This window comes from Notolabrus celidotus, chromosome 9 (assembly GCF_009762535.1).
Source record: "Notolabrus celidotus isolate fNotCel1 chromosome 9, fNotCel1.pri, whole genome shotgun sequence".
In the NCBI taxonomy this organism is placed as follows: domain Eukaryota; kingdom Metazoa; phylum Chordata; class Actinopteri; order Labriformes; family Labridae; genus Notolabrus; species Notolabrus celidotus.
In genome coordinates, this window is record NC_048280.1 from 28,165,955 (window position 1) to 28,186,014 (window position 20,060).

The following is a 20,060-nucleotide window of genomic DNA, read 5'->3' on the forward strand; positions in this document are numbered from 1 at the left end:
TGTGCGACGCTGTAGTGTAGTTTATTTTTCTTCGGTAAAGGGAAGTAAACAAAAGGGGTGGAAATAAAAAACTTCACTATATACTTCTTGTTTTAATGAAACATTTGAGATTAAACCAGCATGGATATCATGGTTGTGTGTTTGTTTCAGAATAATTTGTGTTGCAGTTCCTAAGTGTGATCTGCTTTCTCTGCTTGTTTATGTTCCTGTTTCTTATTTTTATTATTTGTTTGTTCCTTTATATCTTTTTTTAAGTACAGTATAGATCAGTAGTTCTCAAATGGTCTGGCTTCAGGACCCACCATCACCCCTTAGCGATAAGTCGCGACCCAAATCAAGGAACATTTTTCAATTTATCAAATTGATTTAATATAAAGATGGTGCAGTTTGAACCTGAGATACATAATATCAGATTATGCCAACACACAAAATAACCAAGTGTACTGGTAAACCCAAAACGACCAGCAAGTGGCGATGCTAGAAAAATAAATATGCCCTTTCACATTTTTTAGCTGCATTTTAATGTAAATCAAAAAGTGCACACTGTTTGATACAAACTTAAAACGTGCACTGGTCCATCTTAGTTTAAGGAAAATTCGATATGCATCATTATATTCTACCCAAAGCTTTTTCATTTTAGCTCTACTGTAACTGCACCACAAATGGGCAGTATAAAGAGGAAGCTCAAAAAAGCTGTTTTAACATTATCTGTGCACATTCGAGTGTAGTCTTGATGTCATCTAAAATTAGGGCAAATCCTTGATGATTTCTCGAGATTAAATAAAGCTTTAATTAATTATTTTTTGAGGATATTATAGATATAATAGTTTAATATTATTAGTTATTATCTATAATCACTCCAGTCCTGGATCTGTGAATTTTGTGCTGTAGTAAGTACACCACGTGTTGCCATTTGTTTTTCAAAAATACTTACAATATACTATGTTGAAAGCACAATAGAACACACTGTACAAAGCAGATCATTTGCTTACAAAGGAGATGACATTTCTTCCTTTAAAACTTTGCACAAGTAACTTTAAGGGTTCAATTCTACCTGCTTTTATTTATTTTTTATTTTTTATTTACTTGGCTGATCTTCTACATGTTCACAACCCAGCTTGAGCACTGAGCAGAGAACAAACCAGCTGCTCCTGGATGTGCCTAAAAGTCGCCTTAAAACCTGGGGAGACCAAGCCTTTGCAGCAGTGGCCCCCAAGCTCTGGAATGGCTTGCCACTCCAATTAAGATCTGCCCCCACTGTTGAATGTTTTAAATCTTTGTTGAAGACACATCTCTTCTCTTTGGCCTTCTCCTCGTGAAGAGGACAGTAATATCCTGTTATGTTGTTGTTTATTGTTGTCTTCATGTACTTTGTACTTTTTACTTTTCATCTTGTAAAGCACTTTGGCCAACACTGGTTGTTTTTAAATGTGCTATATAAATAAAGTTGACTTGACTTGAATTGACTGTCGATGACATCTGAAGTCAATTATGTAACATCTTAATTAAAACAGCAAATATACATTTTCCTAATTAGAGTTAAAGCTTAACTGCAGAAACTAAAAACATACTAGAGTATCAAAAAAAAATGTATATCATGAAAAAGTTCATTTTTCACAACTCAAAAATTGGTATGGTAACTTGAATGAAATATTCTAATATTTTCAGAGTTTTTCTTTTATAAGCTTCAGGTCATAATTCCAAAATTGAACATTGAAACGACATAGAAAATGTCTAAACATTTTAAGTTTACCTGTAATGAGTCAGGATTTCTCCCCCCCTGTTCTTAACTGGTGAAGATATTGACCTGTTTTCACGATAATGTTTTGAGAGACCCTTGTAGAACTGAAATAATGATTGTGACAGAGCTGATGCCATTTCAAAATAAACAACAATAAAGAGTTATTAATGGGACATTTATTAAAAAAAATGTTGGGAGAATCGAGAAGGCATGAAACAAAAAAGATCATATGTCATTTACAGTTGAACTCAAAGATAATGTTAAACAGCAACAGTTATACACAACCATTTACACAACCTGTACAAATATTTTCCCGCAAACTTGCAATTTAAATTCAAAATAACTTAAATAGGTTTCTATGTAAAAGTGCAAATCCATAAGCGTGGGATGTCTGCGAGTAAGACCATGGCGACAGAAAGGGTGCCTTTATGAGTTCACTGGCTATCAGGAGTTACCTTGTAAGGCATCACAAGCACATTTCAACATTATGAACATTTACTGACTCTACAGTCTTGAAGCACAGTCATATATACTGTATAGAACGTTTGTAATTTACAACATCCACACCTTTAGTGTGCTTTTTTGTAACTCTGATGCCTTACATTGCAGTTCAGCTTTGTAACTAAGCACACATCTGCTCTCATACAAGTCCAGATTGTTAACATGATAAAATAGTGATTGACAGAGATACCTTCCTCAATGGAGCATGCCCAGTTCTGAATAAAACTACAAAAGAAATTCAGTTCAGTGTTTGTAGTGTTCTCTGTATGAAAGTTAGCATTACAGCAAAGCAACAATGCAAAGTTACAGGTATTGTAGTGTCATAAGTTTAGCATTAAAATCACAGTAACCAAAGGCCATTCTGTACAGGATGAACCCAGATATGGTGGGGCAGTAGTAGTCCACAGGTTTCAGGCTCTGACAGTGAGACAGTGTGGGTGTGTAGAGGAGAGGGGTCGGGGATTCTGCACAGTCACAAGGCATGAGGCGACGTAGAGTATCAAACAGTTAATGCTGATACTTCAAAGTCTCTACAAGCATCCTCCTGATTGGTTAGGAGGGGGAAGGAACTAACCCACGCACGCTATTGGGCCTCGCATGCTTTTGTATTAACATGCAGCCAATGCTAAACAAAGTGTGTCGTCACCATAATGGAGAGTATTTTACAGCACTGGTCACCATGGGCTCTACTGGAAATGTGTTCGGTAAATAAAAAGTGTTTTCAGGCATTTGCATTACAAAGGAGAAAAAAAAACGAACATCGAGTCCTTTGAGTGTGTGTGATGCAAAGTAACTACGACTTCTGCTCAGCTCCTGCAGCAGACTGCGCCGCGCTCTCCGGTTTAAGGATCTGGTAGGTGATGAGGTACTCTGGGTAGGCCTGAAAGGAAACCACAGAAAGAGGTCAGCCAACACTGCACAGGGAGGTTTTGTTTTTCTCTCATGTCAAAGCCTGAACAGCATTTAGAGTAAGACACTTTCCCATGATGCTTGAGTGTCTGTTTACCTGCTCTCCTCTGTAGATGACGTATTCGGCATAAGCTAGGCCATTAACACTGGGCCGCCCGATTACTGAGTGGTGTCCTGGTGGGGCGTGGGCCATCTTCATGGCACTGAATTGTAGGAAGGACTTCCCCAGAGTAACTCTGCAGAACAGCATCTGTCTGTGAACGCATACAAGAGGAAAGTAGTCACACACTGTTTTTTTTCCATCAGGACATGCAGAACCTTCTTCTGATAAAATACAGTCTTGAATTTAAGTGTTGTGCTAAGAGTTACCTGTGGCACAGGTAGCAGGATCTGTCTTTGTGCGTCGGGCAGCCTGTGCCTCCACCGATGCCGTAGACGTACTGATTGCTCTTTGAGGAGTTTTCTGCAAAGTAGATCCCAGCTCCAAACATCCCCCCGATGTAAGCGTGGCGCTCATCGAAGCCTTTGTGGATGATTGCGTTGATGAATGGGGAACCTGAAGGAAAACAGGACCACAGTGGCAAAGTGATGTCACACAGTAACAGACAAGCAATGCTCTACAGGATTAAAACAGAAGACTAACTGATCAAATCTGTTCATTTTCTTTAACAACTGAACTGAAATGAGACTTCACTGCTGTCTGATGCTGACACACAACAAGCAGATGAAGTGATAGTGGGTGTACTTACCGTGGAACAACATCCGCTCGTTGTGGTGGTTGTGGTTCTCGTCTGCGATCTCCTTCTGCCTGTGAGTGTAACGCTCCCTCAGCTTCTTATTTACCACCTTCTGAATCTGTGGGCACAGTTTCACTTACATCAGACCAAGAAGTGGAGCGTACACAGCAGGTCACATGACTGTTGTCACTTTAATTTAACATGAATATAATCTGCCAAATCAACAGTCCTTTTGAAAGCTGTTCAGAGCTCTGTAGATTATAAAAGTAGACAGAACAAGTACAGAGAGATTCCTGGGTCAGACCTTGATGATGTTGTATCTGCTGAACACACCCCCAGCGTTTCCTCCATCTCTGTGCTCTCTGATGGTGCTCTGCATCTGAGGGATGAACACCAACAAAAAGATTTGTTATCTAGTAAATGCAACCAGAAGATTTTTTTCATGGGGCGCTGTTTGGCCTAGCTGTAAATGATATGCCCCATGTTAAAGCAGGCGGCCCTTTACTGTACGTCATTCCCTTCTCTCTCTCCTAGTTTCCTGCTCTGTCTACATCCTCCTGTCTCCTATCCTCTTAATAAATGTTTTCATCATCTGCTGTGGTTATAGGGTTTGGTGCACAACTCTGCTATAATGAAATTACTTGAAATGCCCTTTAGTTGCATCTGTAGCATTAGATCATTGCAAACCAATGCACATTATTACAGGCAGCTTTTTACACAAATGCATTGATCACAAACCCACAGAAGTTAGAAGCATTAACAGAGTGTGAACCGGACTCACCTCCTCTTCCACAGACTGGTACTCTTTGTCATCAGGGGCGAGGTCAATCAGGATGGTGCCCTGGTTGGCACAGTGGAATGTCAGGTAGGGGTTGGCACCTGAAAAAGAAACGTTATTGGATGTCATAAATCACAAAAACACGATCACCTGTCCCCCCCCTCCTTTTCTTAAAAAAATCAATCAGAGAGTCACAATTTAAAGTCTGACTGAAAGATGTTTGACTTTGCTGACTTCATGTGGTAGATGTTAAAGATATGGCAGACAGCACAGCATGCTTCTAATCCTAGCAGAGGAACTACAGATGACTACTCACCTTGCTGGCCACCCAAGAGCCTCTCAACACCCTTGATCAGCTTGTGTCTGTGGCCGTAGGCATTAATTCCAATCTCCTTCAGCTCCTCGTGACCCATGTCAGCCAGCACATCCAGGGAGATCTGGATAAATACAGATTTAAAAGTTTGTATCCACCAGTTAAATCAACTAATTTGTCTTTTTGCTCAAACATCAAGCTCTTCAACAATCAACACGACAAGGGTGAAGTTCAGTGCATTATTTCTGTATATTGAATACCATCCTCCTTATTAAGCAATGAAATAATTTCTGACGGCTGACCTGCTCTCTCTCAAAGATGTCCCTCAGGTGCTCCAGACCCAGGCTCTTCAGGAACTGACTGATATTCATGTCCAGCATTGCCACTAGAAAAAGATCAGAGCAATAGAGTTAAACAAAAACAACTGTCTCAAAGAGTTCATGTCTTCATAAAGAACCCAAAGGTTCTCAGTATCTACATATTTTTCTGTGTTCAGCAGCTTTACAATAAGAGCAGTATTCAATGTTGATATTACAACAAACTCACGTTCCCCTTCTTTGCGCTCGGTGCCTGTGGCTCCATCTGCCACTCCGGAGGTCCCGGCAGCAGCGGCAGCAGCAAGCTCTGTGAGCGGTCCAGCCAGGTTGTCTATGCTGCTGGCAGCTGACAGACAGGACGGTGTGGAGGCGGGGGAAATGACTGAGGCACTGACCACTGTGGCTTGGGGCTTGAAGCAGCTGGGGAGAGCGTCTGGTGGCATGGCATCCATCAGCAGGGCCCGGATATCATCAGCCTGCAGGGGAGTGAGGGGATAAAAAAACTGAAATTAGCCTGATTGAATTCCAGAAGATTTATCCAGTGCAAAAATTGACCTTATCTAACTTGAGAAACTAATTTTACTGCCATTAATGTCTGCTTGAGAGAGAGTGTTACCGTTGCCAGGTCCAGAGCAGTCTGGCCCTCCTGGTTCTTCATGGTGGGGTCGGCTCCGTGAGCCAGCAACAGTGCACAGAGCTGTGTGCGACCTTTTTGAGCTGCCTCATGGAGGGGGGTGAAAGCCCATTTGTCTGTAGCATTCACACATGTGTTGTACTTGATCAGCAGGGCGGCAATGTCGACATGCTGCACAAAGAGAGACAACAAAGGGTCAGTCAGTGAGACAACAGTTCCATAAGGTCAAAGAAAACCAGTTAACAGACACTTGTAGTATCTTCAAGAGCAAATGAAAAAGTCTTTGAGGGTAGGTCATTTGTTTTGGTTTATGTTGTGCAGACTGACCCCATAAGAAGCAGCATTATGGAGGGGGATAAGGCCTCCTTTGTCTTGCGCGTTGACATCAGCCCCATGCTCCAGCAGATACTCAGCCACCTCCAGGTTGTTGTAACCAGCTGAGGAGGAGGAGATTAAGTTCAAAACTTAAGTACACGTTTAAAACAATCAGTGAGATCAAGAGCACTTTAGATCAGGGGACAGCAGATAGAAGAAACAACTGCGAGGAAATAAAGACACAGAACTGAAGAACTTGCCTGCAAGGTGGAGCGGTGTGGAGTTACGTCCCTGCGTGTCTCTGCAGTTGATATTCTCGGGGGAGCAGAGTTTCTGCACTCGAGCCAGACAGCCCTTCTTTGCAGCGTCCAGCAAGGCAGCATCTCCCCTCAGCAGGTCCTGGATGTCTGTGTCTCCATCTTTCACCATGTCCAGAGGCATGTTGCCATCTCGGTTCTTCTTGGATGGGTCGGCTCCGTGCTGAACAGAAATATGTTGTGATGAACTATTTTGTACACATACTTGAATCATATGAGCCTCTGTGGCCTCACAAGTCCAAGTGCTCTATTTTTGTCCATTTTCAGAAGCACAAACATTAAAGAATCAAAGACTTTCACTGTGAAAGAACAGTTACTGGTCATCACCTTGAGCAGCAGTTTGCAAATCTCGTATTTGCCTTTGGCTGCAGCCTCATGAAGCGGGGTGAATTTCCACAGATCAGCCACATTGACTGAGGCTCCGTGTCTGACCAGCAGCTCTGCCACTTCGTAGTGACCATAGGAACAAGCATTGTGGAGGGGGACCAGGCCTCTATAGAAAGAAAAACACGAGATGAACAAGGTGTACCGGCATTCATGGCTTGCAGAACGTTATTTGACCTACAGGTAGGTAAGATTGTTGTTTAAGAACTAACCCCTTGTCCTTTGCATGGACATCAGCTCCGTGGTGTAACAGATACTCAACCACAGCCACTCGATTGTAACCAGCTGCAAAGTGGAGAGGAGTAGAGTGGCGGCCCTCCAGGTCCCGGCAGTTCACATTCTGAGGGGTGCAGAGTTGCTGCCATACACAGAGACAATGAGATAATTAGAAACTAAGCTACATGCTGAACCATTAATTTTAAATCACTGCTGCTGGCAATATTTTGAAATTTCAGTGAAACAAGTTCTTCCAAGAATGGGAAATAAATCTAGTTTAGAATTAATTAATGCAAATTAAAATCTCTAACTTAAACCCAAACCCTGAACTTACTTGCACTGTGTCCAGATCCCCTGCTTTGGCCGCCTCCAGAAATCTGTAGTCCACGTCAGAGTTACGTGTGGGAACATTTTCTGAAATGAAAACAAAGAAAACAAACATGACTCCTTTACATCAAAGAAATCACATGATCAGAGTTTAATGTGGTGTGAGAAAACTGGTATAAGAGCCCTTCATTCATCCCTGAAATTCCCTTATGAGACATGGATATATCAGACTGCCCTGTATTAGTGGAGGAGTGTTGACGTAGATGCAGAGTATTTTTCCTCAAACTTTACAAAATAAACATAAACATCAACAAAGTCCTGACTGCAGCTTTGTTTACCGTTAAGAATCTGTTGCACGGCTTCGTTGCCCATTTGTGCAGCGGTGAAACCCTGCAGAGACACGATGGAGGGGTCGGCGCCGTAGCTCAGCAGCAGCTTGCAGGTCTGGATGTGACCAGCGAGTGCAGCTCTATGGAGAGCGGTCTGACCGAGTGTGTCCACTGCGTTTACCTGTAGTCATAGGGGGAGGAACTTATGTTTCGGCACAACTTACTTTTAATCTCCAAGCATATCTAACATAATTTCATGGCAGAGAGAAATTAATGCAAACATAACAGACCTTTGCTCCATGTTTCTGCAGCACCTCAAGGATGTCATTGTGAGCTCTTTCAGCTGCAACATGTAAGGGTGTCATGAAGCTGTAAAACAAGACAGACACAAGTTCTGATCAGATCAGGGAAAGACATCTCCTTGCATCTCTTTTTACAGTGAAAATCCAGGTTAAAAGAAAAACTAAATGACTCACTCTTTGTTCTTCTCATTGATGTTTGCACCTTTGCGCAGCAACAACTCAGTCACCTGCTTCCTTTTGGGGTGAGGGGATGCCACAGCACAGTGCTGAAATACATGGAAACACTAGATAAGTTAGCTGGATTGTAAAGCAGAGACTGAGAACTAAAGAATTCAGTGAATTCTAATTCTATAACCAATATTAGCTAACTCATTAATACAGAGAGTTGCTGGCTCAGTCAATTCTATTTCAGCAATCATTTCTTAAAAGAAAGTTTTTTTGTAATTGATTGAAATTGTAACAAATGATGAAGCAGAAAGTTCTGATTCTTACCAGAGCTGTCTCGTTGGTCTGAGGATGTTTGAAGCTGATGATCTCCAGAGCCAGCGTCTTCTTCACTTTGGCCATGTCTGCCTCCCGGGCTGCCTGCAGCAGTGAGTGACCTTTGAACTCATCTACATGGGAGAGAAAGACAAGTAAATAAAAAGTTCACAGCCATCACTGTGAGTATGTGAGTCTAAGTATTAGCTGAAAGAGAACTCACAGGTGAGCCTCTCTTTGAGCTCAGGAGTGGGAGCCATGTCCACAGCACTCTTGCTGTGACAGTTGAGCAGGGTGGGGTCGGCCCCGTGGCTCAGCAGCAGGGAACAGACCTCCACCCGGTTCTTGGATGCTGCCTCGTGGAGAGGAGTGAACTGCCACAAGTCCATGGCATTGACACAGGCTCCATGCTGAATGAGAAAAGAAAGTGTTATAACAAGGATAAAAACACTCTGGTACATGAAATGTGGTTTTCAAGATTACTATTGACACACTCCTTGGCCCCTAAAGTACAAGCTTCAGTAAAAAAGTGTAACTCTGTGTGTACTTACTTTAAGCAGGAGCTCAGTGACCTCAAAGTGGCCGTAGGAACAAGCATTGTGAAGAGGAACCAGCCCGCTGCAGGAACAGGAGCCTCAGGTTAGTGTCATAAACGAAAACTGAACAAGTGATTATTTTTCTTGAACAGCGTCTCACCCTTTGTCCTTGGCGTGAACATCAGCTCCATGCTGGAGAAGCAGCTGAACGATCCGAACACGGTTGTATCCTGCAGCCAGGTGAAGGGGTGTGGACTGTAAGAGAGGACAGATCGTTAGCAGACACAGATCGCTGGCTGGTGTAGTGTGCACTGCCTCCGATGGCCACAGGAGCAAGCAGCTGATTAGAGCCAGAAGCAGTGTGCAGGCTAGGCTCTGTGAGTTGCAGATGAATGGCAGACATGATGATGATGCAAGAGTCAATAAGAGTTTGTGGGCAAACCCGGTGACAAAATTCATCGGCGGTTGATCTTCTGTCTGGCCCGAGTAAGAGACAACAAGCACTTCAACCTCATTACTCATCTACTCATCTACCACCTCTTCCATCTGTCCATATCAACAAAATCTAAATATTTGTTCCAGGTTTTAGGAGTTCAAATTAAGTTTTATGTGGTTAGATGAAGAAAAGATGGCTACTGAAACTGTTAAGACTGTTAAATTCAAAATAGCAGGATAAGAGTTACGGTTGAGTGTTGATAGCTGGTTATAAACTTTATCTCTTTTCTAAAGAGTCCTCTTCTTTCAGATTATCATTTAGACAAATGGAAAAACACAAGAAGTCACAAGTTTACTTCTGTACATGTCTATCTTTGACTTTTTGTTCATGAACATCCAATCATTGATAAAGATTGTTACTTAGAAAAAAGCGTAAAAAGTAATCAGATTTGATGGAATGCAATCGAACCCCAACCGTAACAGGATGCAAAGAAGCTACAAAAGGCAGGCTGAGTGTTTGAGAAAGCAGCTCTGCAAGCTAAAGGAGGATTAAATCAAACAGTTTGATTAAAAATGAAAAAGAAATGTTAGTCTAAGCAAAGCTGCAAATCCAATTTTAGTAGCATTTGTTCTCTGTTCAAGTCTACCTCTGGTAAAGCTTACAATCAAAACATGGGGCTTCATTATTTCCAGTTTCCATGCAGTGATGTTAATATAAACCATGAAGGCAGACTGTTAGTTCTCAAGCCACAGCGTTAAAATCAAAAGAACAGCGAGTCCAATCACAGAGGCATCATTCAGTTTGGGATGACACGAGCAATCTTGAGTCATTACATGAAGGGTTGCATAGCACGACTACAATGACAGGTGAAGAACGTAGTCCATTCATTACTGCATACCAACTGATCCAACGTGAAGACACAAATTTCACAGACAACATATTCAGGATTCGCTCGACAAAATGCAGAGGGGCAGGCCTTCAGGCATGCATGAGTGATCATCAAAAAGAAATCAATGATTAAGAAAACAAAAGCCAAATCAGAAACTGACGAAGGAGCAAGTGATTGAAAGTTGGAGAAGTGTGTGGGTGAGTGTGCAAGGAGAGGATAGACGCTGAAGAGAGCAGGCAGTGGACATTATGAGCTCCTCTCCAAATCCATATAGATGACTCGTCACCATGACACCAACCCAACTCATTCACTCACTCATTCGACCACATGTCCGCACACACAGAGGAGCATCAGGGTAGGAGACATGAGTGACCCGTACACCCAGGTCCATGATGTGCAATTAACAAGTGACAGCCAGCTTATTGGTCAAATAAAACAATGGATTAAAAAAAGGAATGAAACAAACGAAAAAAAAAAAAAAGATCACAACAGTGCATCAATCAAGTGGCCGTTATCAAGGTCGACTTACCAGCATTTTTTGGGATGTTGACTGATCGACAAATGTTGCCAGAGTCACACGGAAAACAAAACGAAACAAAAATTACAAAATGACAGTATCTTTTCACAGCAAGTCTTTTCTCCCTCCACACGCCAATCAAACACAAGAGCTAGCTTTAACATCACCTTTTGATCCGTCAGACATGGTTCAAGATTAAATGAGACAAAAGGCCTGAGAGAGGGGATGCTGTGTTGAAGGGTTAATTGGGGCTTATCACTTTTCTTTGAGGCTTTGTGAAAAGGCAAGAGCTATAAAACGCTGCCTGTTGGTTCAATCCCAGGGCAGATCTACTCTGACAGACTGGCTCAGATCATGCAAAGTCTTAATATTCTGCAAGTGTTGCAGGGCTAACTGCTGTGGAAGAAAGAGTTGTTAGAAAAGACTTCCATAAACAAGTGATCATATGCTGTTAGCAACAATGGTTGGTATTGTGAGGTGGGTTATTATGCTTTTGAGTTATAAAAAAACCCAAAAAACAGTATTTCCTAGGGGTGCAACAGTACGTGTATCTGTATCAAACCATTCGATACAGTGGTCACAGTTCGGTATGCCCTATGAACCGAACAATACGCAATTTTATTTTTATTTTATCAACTTCTGACGAGGCGCTCTGTGCTGAAAGTTCAGAGGATCTGTGCTCGACTCCTCCGGGCTGCATTGTCGAGCACAGGTCCACTGAACTGCGCGCTCCTCCCACATTCATTCAGTCCCAACTGGTCACATTTGTTTTAACTGTGCTTCATCTGGAAATATATATTTCACCATACGACGGTCTGCTGGGTTCATATGTTCACGTGTTTGTGAGCACGCGCCCGCACGAAAGGGAAGCACAAGTGTCCGCCGGGTCCCCTCCCCCCCTGGAAGTCAAAGCAGAAGTGATTTAAGGTTCCCTCTCTCATAGATCAGGTCTATACCTTGTTCTTTTATTTAACAGACTAAATAGCCTTATGTTATTTATCTTATTTACATGACGGAATGTTATTTCTGTCTCTACATGGTCGCGCGTTCACAATTCTCCGCTGCTCTTTATCGCGCATGGCAGATGCGCACGCAGAGAGACACACAGGCACGCAACCCCCCCATGCACAGTAGAACATGTGTCAGGTATAGCTGCCCCTGATATATTTAATTTAATTTCAAAACTGTGCTTTTGAGCTGAAACAAATGTTAGTAATTTAAATAAACTACAAGTAAAAAAAGGCATGGAAATTTCTTTTACTGTATCAAAAACGTATCGAACCGAACTGAGGATTTTGTGTATCGTTGCACCCCTAGTATTTCCCCAGATGAGGAAACAAACATGTCGTGAATTTTAACAGAAGAAAAAAGACACAAAAAGAAATGCCCACACAAAAACAGGGGGAATAAATAAATACACCAGAGCCCAATGATGCCGAGCACAAAATGTGTCTGTGTACTATTATCCTTTTAGTCCAATCCACCCTTAAGAGGAAAAATCAGAATAACAAAGAACAGACACAGAAATACTGAATTATAATCTGGACAGTGTGCACAAAATCTGAAATAACTTTACACCAGATTTGGACATGGAAATGTGATTATGGATTATGTTTTTCTGATTTGCACAAAATAATGCAGAATTACCCCCCCCCTCCTAAACTAGACCAACATGTTTTGTTTTTGGTGAATACAATCATGTGACAACAAGAAAACACAAAACTGAAGATTAGCTGACAGAGAGAGAGAGTGTATATGTGATAACAGAGGCCAACGGATGGCCTGATGAGATTCATGCATGATGAGGGAGAACAGCAGTGTATATGTTACATAGTGGTAAGGTGGTCCACGCTAACACCCTCCCACAAATCCAGTGACATTAATCCTCTTTATATCACAAAAACAAACTAATCCGTCACATTAGAACTGTTGTGTTTGTCTACTTACACATCATCTGACTCAGAAACCGTCTGTATGCTATTTACTGTCATGAACTTTCAACATAAAGTTTGATTTCTCTAACCTGCACACATGTAGAAAAAGGTGTGAACGTTTTCATTCTGGTGTGGGGTGGTGTGGATTATTTACCTTGCGTCCATCGCTGGCATGGCAGTTAACATTCAGTGGAGTAAGCAGTGCCATCAGCTTCTCTTCATTTCCACTCCTGTAATTACACGGTTGAAAAGTCTGGTGTCATTAAGTATTCCTCGCATCAGAATCACTACTCCATAATCTAAATGTCATTTCACAGGCTGTCATGGATGATTGGATGCACTGCTGGATGAAACAGAGACTCACATTTGTGTCTTTAAAAAGTGTCTTACTGGCCTCTCCTAAGAGTTTACATCATGTGCATAATGCAGGTGCAAACTTTGAGGTGTTTGGATTTCTCCTGCATTTCATGGACTTTTTGCTGTATGTGTTAAAAAGCAAACAACACTGCAGCATAAACCCAAATCTAAAAAAGGGCTGGAATGTAGCTATAACGTCTCCAGGCAAAATGAAACATGAGCACCAACCTATAGATGTGTTACTTACCTTGCTGCTTCCAGAAGTTCATCCTTCTTGTATTCACCTGAAGAACAAACAACAGATTAGGGTGAGGCATGCCATGTGGTGTCATTATTTTGGTTTGTGCGATTTGCATGTGCAAATGTTTGTTTTATAAATGGATGTCAGGGTACCACTTGGATTAGGTTTGCTAGCTGTAACAATAAGTCCATGTGCAAAAGTTTGGGTGTAAACACAGATGGCTTTAATGCTTGCTGACAAAGCGTCCTGATGAGCTTACATGTGTTCCTACTCAATGACAAAACCTACATAGCAAGGAATAAAATGCAGCTGGGGGTCAGGTAAGCTTAAATCAAACTTAGCCTGCAAAGTTATTCCCAAATGCCAGGTCTAATGTCCAATACTGCACCAATAAAAGGACAGAGTTCTTCCCTTGTGTTAATGAAGTAACAGCTAAATGTCTGAAATGTAAACATGACAGCAAAGCAGTTAAGAGGGACTGACCAGTGAGAACAGCCTTGGCTGAAGGGTCAGCTAAATCCAAAGCAGATTTTCCATCGGTGTTACGAATGTTTGGATCAGCTCCATGTTGAAGTAACACTGAGGGAGAGAGGTGCAGAAGATTAAAATGTTAAATTATCTCTGAATCATTCATACACGCATAGTGCCCACCAGTGCACTGATCATAGTTAAAAACAATGAAGTTAGTTGCAAAGAACAGGTTGGTAAACAAATCGCCTTCCAGACAAATATATCAAGTTTCAAATCTCTTAAAGAACACAAACTATAATCAACGACATGTTAAACAGTGATCCAGGATTAGTCTGTGCTTGATTGTCAAAAGGGATCCTCACCAATGCACACATCTATCTTTCCTTTGATGGCAGCCTCATGTAAGGGAGTGTAGTTCCAGTTATCTCTGGCGTTGGGGTCAGCGCCCTGACACAAAAGGAGGCTGACAACTTCTGCGTGGCCGAAGGAGCAGGCATTATGCAGGGGGATGAGTCCTCCGTCATCCCTGGCGTGAACATTGGCCCCTGTCTGCAAGAGGTGCTCCACCACATCTTTTCTTCCAAAACCTGAGGGGAATTCAGATACATTTAAATTAACCTGTTTGTACTTAATATGTGAGGTACAGGTAAAGTAAAAATACCCTGCCATACCATCTTAAAATGCTTCATAATGATAACAATTATAGGATTGGGATATGAACTCCTACATACATAGATACATGCATCTAAAACAGGGGTGTCAAGCATGCGGCCCGCGGGCCAAAACTGGCCCACAAAACGACTTTGCAAAGTGGAAAAATTACAGATTTTTTTATAAAAGTAACTGCTATTTTAAATTTGTCCTCTGGGGGTCACATACGATTATAGTGCTGTCGGAGCACACCTGAACAGCGCTTTTTTTCTCTGGACTTTTTTTTCTCAAAGTGAGAAAATAGATGACTTGCTGTTTGCATAATCCGGTTCAGAATCATAAAGACTTTTTAGAGCACTATAAGATGAACCACTAACTATTAACACTAGAGACTACACCTGCATACAACACCTTCCAGCAAGCAAACTGTTCATGCTGGAGCTGAGGGGTCCAAAATAGTCAACTTTACCTTGTTCATTATTATAATCTCTCTGTTCTTTTGCAGTAAACATTACACTATGTGTCAGGTGAATGGGAAACCTGTGTGTTTGGTGTGTTCGCAGCAGGTTTCAGGGCTTAAAGAGTATAATATTCTGCCCACTATGAGACTCATCATGGCAAAAAATACAACAGCTGTTTTTTTAGAAAGATAGTTCACTTCTTTGCACTAAAACAAAGGGAAACATTTTGAGTTGTCGTTATTTATAGGTTATTATGTTATTATTTTACTGGTCCGGCCCACTTCAGATCAACTTGGGCTGTATGTGGCCCCTGAACTGAAATGAGTTTGACGCCCCTGGTCTAAAACAAATACTTAAGTAAGTTATCATTCCGAGGGTAAAAGATACAATCGGTTAGCAGACATTGAAACATTGGATTTGACACATTTTAGGAGTTATTTACATGACCGCTGACTGCTCTTTTGCAAACGCTATCTGAACACATAAGATCAAAAACAGCACTGAGTGCAGTGTTTGCTCATTTTGAGCATTAAAAAAACATTCAATAAGAATGCTTCACCACAAAAATAAGAGCTAATGCTATGTGTATTAGCTTGATGTTTGAATAAGACCGAGCTCAAGAGATGTTGACACTTTCCATTTGATATTTTTTTAAATTCATGCTTTTAACACAAGCCACATCAACTACTGCAACTCCCTTTTTACTGGTTTGCCCAAAAAGTCTCTCAAGAAACTGCAGCTTGTTCAAAACGCTGCAGCCGGAGTTTTAACGAGGAAAAAGAAAACTGATCACATAACCCCTCTTCTTCAAACTCTGCACTGGGTCCCTGTTGCTTTTAGAATTGATTCTAAAGTTATTTTACTTGTTTTTAAAGCTCGTAACAGCCTTGCTCCTTCATGCATCACTGATCTCCTGTCATTTTATGTTCCAGCTCGATCACTGAGGTTCTCCAATGCTCCCCTTTTAAATGTTCCTTGTGTGTCTCACACAAACACCAGCCGGAGAGCTTTCTGTTTTTACGCTCCTAAGCTTTGGAACTCTCTGCCTCTGGACATTAAAACGGCGGGCTCTCTGGGTGTTTTTAAAAGTAAACTTAAGACTTATCTTTTTAATCTAGCTTTTAATTCTGAGTAGTTTATTTTTAGCCCTGGCCGCATTATTATTATTTTTTAAACTTTTCTTTCCACTATTACTTATTTTTATTAATGTTAGGGTATTGATTTCATTTTATTTTTAAGTATTTTATTTATAATCATGCCTTTTATAATTTCACCGTTGCTGTTGTTTTCTGTCTCTCTGTTATTCTATGAAGCATGTTGTTATGTGTGAAAGGTGCTTTATAAATAAAGTTGAGTTGAGTATGGTGCTTCAAATCGAACACTTTCGTGGAGTCAAGTTAAAAACAGCACTTAATTTACATTCTGTCAATATCACGCTGCTGATAATAATAATACATTTATTTATAAAGCACCTTACAAAACAGTTAGTATTATTGCTTTAACATGTATTTATCTTATTTATTTCTTGTATTCATCTGATCTTGTTAACGCTACCTTTTTTAAACTTTCTTTACACTATTACTTATTTTATTAATTTTGCTTTATTTTTAAACATGCTCTTTTTTTTATAATTTTACCATTGCTGTTGTTTTCTGTCTCTGTTCTTCTGTGAAGCACTTTGGCAACATGTTTTTATGTATGAAAGGTGATTTATAAATAAAGTTGAGATATTCAAATTAGAATAGGGGACGTCAGATTAGCTTGTTAGCATAAAAGCTACATTACTAAACCAGGCGTGATATATTCTACTAATATGAGACGTGGGCAACAAATTAAAAGACAAAACATGAGTAAAGGTGTCACAACGTCGACATAACTCAATGTTAGCTAGCTAGTTGTCCTACAATGGTGTAAAAAACATGATGCTGCTGTGTTGTTAGCTTAGCTCGTCAGTACCCGCAGCGAAATGAAGGGGAGTAGATTTTCGTCCAGCCATGTCCTTCGCGTTTACATTCACCGAGTCCACCAGCCTCTTCACCCGGGACACATCTCCGTTACGACAGGCCTCGAAAAGCTCCCTGAACGCCCCCCCGATCCCACTGCTCCCGTCAATGGGGCTGGTAGCTCCAGATCCAGGGCTGGAGACGCTGCTGCTGCCGCCGCCAGAGGCTGTCGTACTGAAGCTCGCACTGCTCGCTAGGACCGGGGCTGGGAGGTCCGGGGAGGCCAGGGCCGCCTCGATCCCTCCACTGCACTCCCGTTCGGTCTCCGGGGCTCCGACAGCCGAGGTCAGCAGAGCCATGGGCGGAGAGGCCGGAGGAGCGCCTGAAAGCGAGCTGTTTCTCGGCGGAGACTGTAAAGGATTCTGCTGTTGTTGCTGCTGCGAAGAGCGACGAGGCACCGCCATTACAGCAGCTCTCGATCCACAATAAAGCTGCTCCTCCTTTCCGGTGAAAGTGGTCGCGTTTCCTGTCAGCTGTTTACTCTCTGTAGAGGGTGGCTGCTTCGAGAGACCATTCAGGTCTTTATTTAGAGAGATACACAGAGCAGACACTAATTTACATAACATAAAACCATAACCGAGATATTAAAGTTATTTTTAATTTATTTATTAACACGTCGAAAAAGCATTTGTGACCAGGGGCGGATCTAGAAAAATATTTCTGGGGTGGCAAGAGGGTGGCATTCTATTTTTGAGTGGTGGCAACATGGCAGACGTCTATGTGCTGAAATAATTGAAATATGTGTATAATTGAATATAATAGAATAGAGTAGAATAGAATGTACTTTATTAATCCCCGGAGAGGGAAACTCAGGATTCATCCCCCAAATACTTTGGTCATAGCTTATTTCTTTTACAATGATTGCTCTGTTTTCTGTCTTTTTGAGTTGATTTGACCACATATAAAATGAGGGTGTATTGGGTGGAGGGTGTATGCTTTGATAACAGGGCACCCCACCTCCTGAACAGGACAACCCCCCCTCCCTAAAAATCTAGTTAACAGACAATTCATTTTTAAGAAATGCCAAAACATGTTGTTTCATATCGTGTTGCATCCACTGCAGTGTTAGATGAGACAGCTGTGTCCGATGAGACAACTTTTCTTTGAATTAAATCCTTCCAACAGGGGTGGTAAGCCTGTTTTAAGGTGGCACATGCCACCCCACAATCAACACAAACCAAAAGTTCCTTACTGGAGTGTTTATGTTACTACTGAAATGGGATGCTTCTGGATCACAAATTGAAAAATACCTTTATGATCACACCTTTATATTTTAATGTTGCACCTATTGAAATTTATTTTCCCCCTGAAGTATCATTATTTTGTACGTTAGTTACTACCAGTTATTGTTTACCGTTTCTTAATGCAAATAACTGCATCAATTAAAAAAACAAACAAATAAATAATTCTGACCAGCCCGTGAGTGGCAGTATTGTCACATTTGCAACTATCATAAAATATTTCCCTCACTGCCCAAAGTATTCAATATTATTACACCCCCCCATCATGTTCTCCTTTTACAGAGGTACTATCGAGAGCGTCCTCACTGGCTGCGTCGCTGTGTGGTTTGGTGCCTGCACTGCCTCCTGCCAAAAGACTCTACAGCGCATAGTGAACACAGCCAGCAGGATCATCTGTGCTCCTCTGCCCCCCCTCTCAGACATTTTCTACACCCGCCTCACCAGTAGAGCCATCAGCATCGCTGGTGACACCTCCCACCCCTACCACTCCCTCTTCAGTCTCCTGCCTTCAGGGAAAAGGTACCGGAGCCTCCGGGCCCGTTCTACCAGACTTTTGAACAGCTTTTTCCATCAGGCTGTTAGGATGCTGAACTCCACTCCCTACCTCCTCACTCTGCCCCCTGGACTGTAACACACACAGTCACACTACATACAAGGACTCTACCTCAGCTGCTTTTTGCACATTATTTGCATATTATCTTGAATACTGTCTGCACCTTAATATCATTTGCACTGTTATCCATTTTCATTGTCCATTTTTAAACTGTCACTGCACTACCTGCACTGCGTACATAGGCTGTTTTTATAAAACTGTATTTTATTATATTTTATATTTAAATTTTAGATATTTAAAAGCTGGAAAAGAGAAACAGCATCTCGTTTTTCCTGTATGTCTCGTATATACAGTGAAAATTGACAATAAAAACCTTTGGATCTTTGAATCTTGAACTAAGGACTTACCGGCTGCCTGTGGCACATGGTCACCATTTAATCAATATCAGACAGAACAGAACAAGAACTCGTTTGCTCCAGGACCTTTTTTTACCATCTGTCACAGAGGTTAGAAGTGAGATAGAAACCAAAGACTTGTCAGTGTGGAATGATTTACAAAAAGAGCTGAACCAGGATCTGGTGTCATTGGATGTTTTTAATGTGCTTTTGAATAACTTGGAAGCAGACACATCCAGTTGTAGAGGTTCTGCCTGAAGTATTTCTGATTGTGATAATATCTTTTGACTTTTCATTCTATGTTTCAGTGTATTATAATCACCTCCTGTGTAAAGTTTGGATGAAGCTCTTTGTCAGAACCTTGTTAACTGTGCTGCTGCCTGTCGTGGCTAGGAAAATTTTAAAAAGGAGATTTTTTTTTAACCCAATGAAATTCTCCTGGTTAAATAAAGATTCACTAAGTAAATAGTTACATTTTCTGATGAAAAAACAAAACAAAATACACCATGATGCAAGCCCATAGATCATGGCATTTCCTTTGAACTTCATGACACTTGCTTATTTTGCACTGTTCTGGCATGATATGAGCACACAGTTCATTGGTTATTTGGATCCTCTAGACCAGGGGTTCCCAAAGTGTGGGTCGGACCGTGGGACCCCTGGGGGGTCGTGAGACACAAATGGGGGGTCGTGAGATGTCTTCCGGAATGTTTTTTTTCTTTCTTACTTATCTAAAAATAGTACATTTTACCCATTATAGTAAAAAAAAAAATCA

At 41.4% G+C, this 20,060-nt stretch overlaps 1 protein-coding gene across 2 annotated transcripts; it reads right to left on the bottom strand.

Annotated features, from left to right (window-relative positions):
- Nucleotides 1-1,897: 1,897 nt before the first annotated feature.
- LOC117818647 (poly [ADP-ribose] polymerase tankyrase-1) lies at nucleotides 1,898-17,565 on the bottom strand. 2 transcript variants are annotated; one of them, XM_034691602.1, is made up of 28 exons: nucleotides 17,050-17,565; nucleotides 14,344-14,568; nucleotides 13,994-14,089; nucleotides 13,517-13,553; nucleotides 13,067-13,142; nucleotides 10,991-11,011; nucleotides 9,297-9,391; nucleotides 9,152-9,218; nucleotides 8,824-9,010; nucleotides 8,613-8,734; nucleotides 8,295-8,386; nucleotides 8,109-8,187; nucleotides 7,828-7,999; nucleotides 7,497-7,576; nucleotides 7,159-7,304; nucleotides 6,890-7,055; nucleotides 6,506-6,725; nucleotides 6,258-6,367; nucleotides 5,913-6,101; nucleotides 5,526-5,772; nucleotides 5,282-5,364; nucleotides 4,983-5,103; nucleotides 4,670-4,767; nucleotides 4,193-4,267; nucleotides 3,901-4,006; nucleotides 3,521-3,707; nucleotides 3,249-3,405; nucleotides 1,898-3,122 (listed from the first exon to the last, which is right to left on the bottom strand). In XM_034691602.1, exons 1-28 carry the CDS (start codon nucleotides 17,498-17,500, stop codon nucleotides 3,036-3,038), a joined length of 3,792 nt encoding a protein of 1,263 aa, XP_034547493.1. In that variant the 5' UTR covers nucleotides 17,501-17,565; the 3' UTR covers nucleotides 1,898-3,035. The 2 variants fall into 2 exon arrangements, with proteins under 2 accessions (XP_034547493.1, XP_034547494.1); XM_034691603.1 differs by lacking the exon at nucleotides 10,991-11,011 and having other exon boundaries at nucleotides 2,485-3,122.
- Between the last annotated feature and the right edge of the window lie 2,495 nt (nucleotides 17,566-20,060).

Coding starts and splice junctions, on each gene's coding strand:
- LOC117818647 (XM_034691602.1), bottom strand. CDS start 17,500: ATGGCGGTGCCTCGTCGCTCTTCGCAGCAGCAACAACAGCAGAATCCT. Junction 7,305..7,496: donor GGGATCTGGACACAGTGCAA/GTAAGTTCAGGG, acceptor TGTGTATGGCAG/CAACTCTGCACCCCTCAGAA. Junction 3,406..3,520: donor TCCTGCTACCTGTGCCACAG/GTAACTCTTAGC, acceptor ATGCGTTCACAG/ACAGATGCTGTTCTGCAGAG.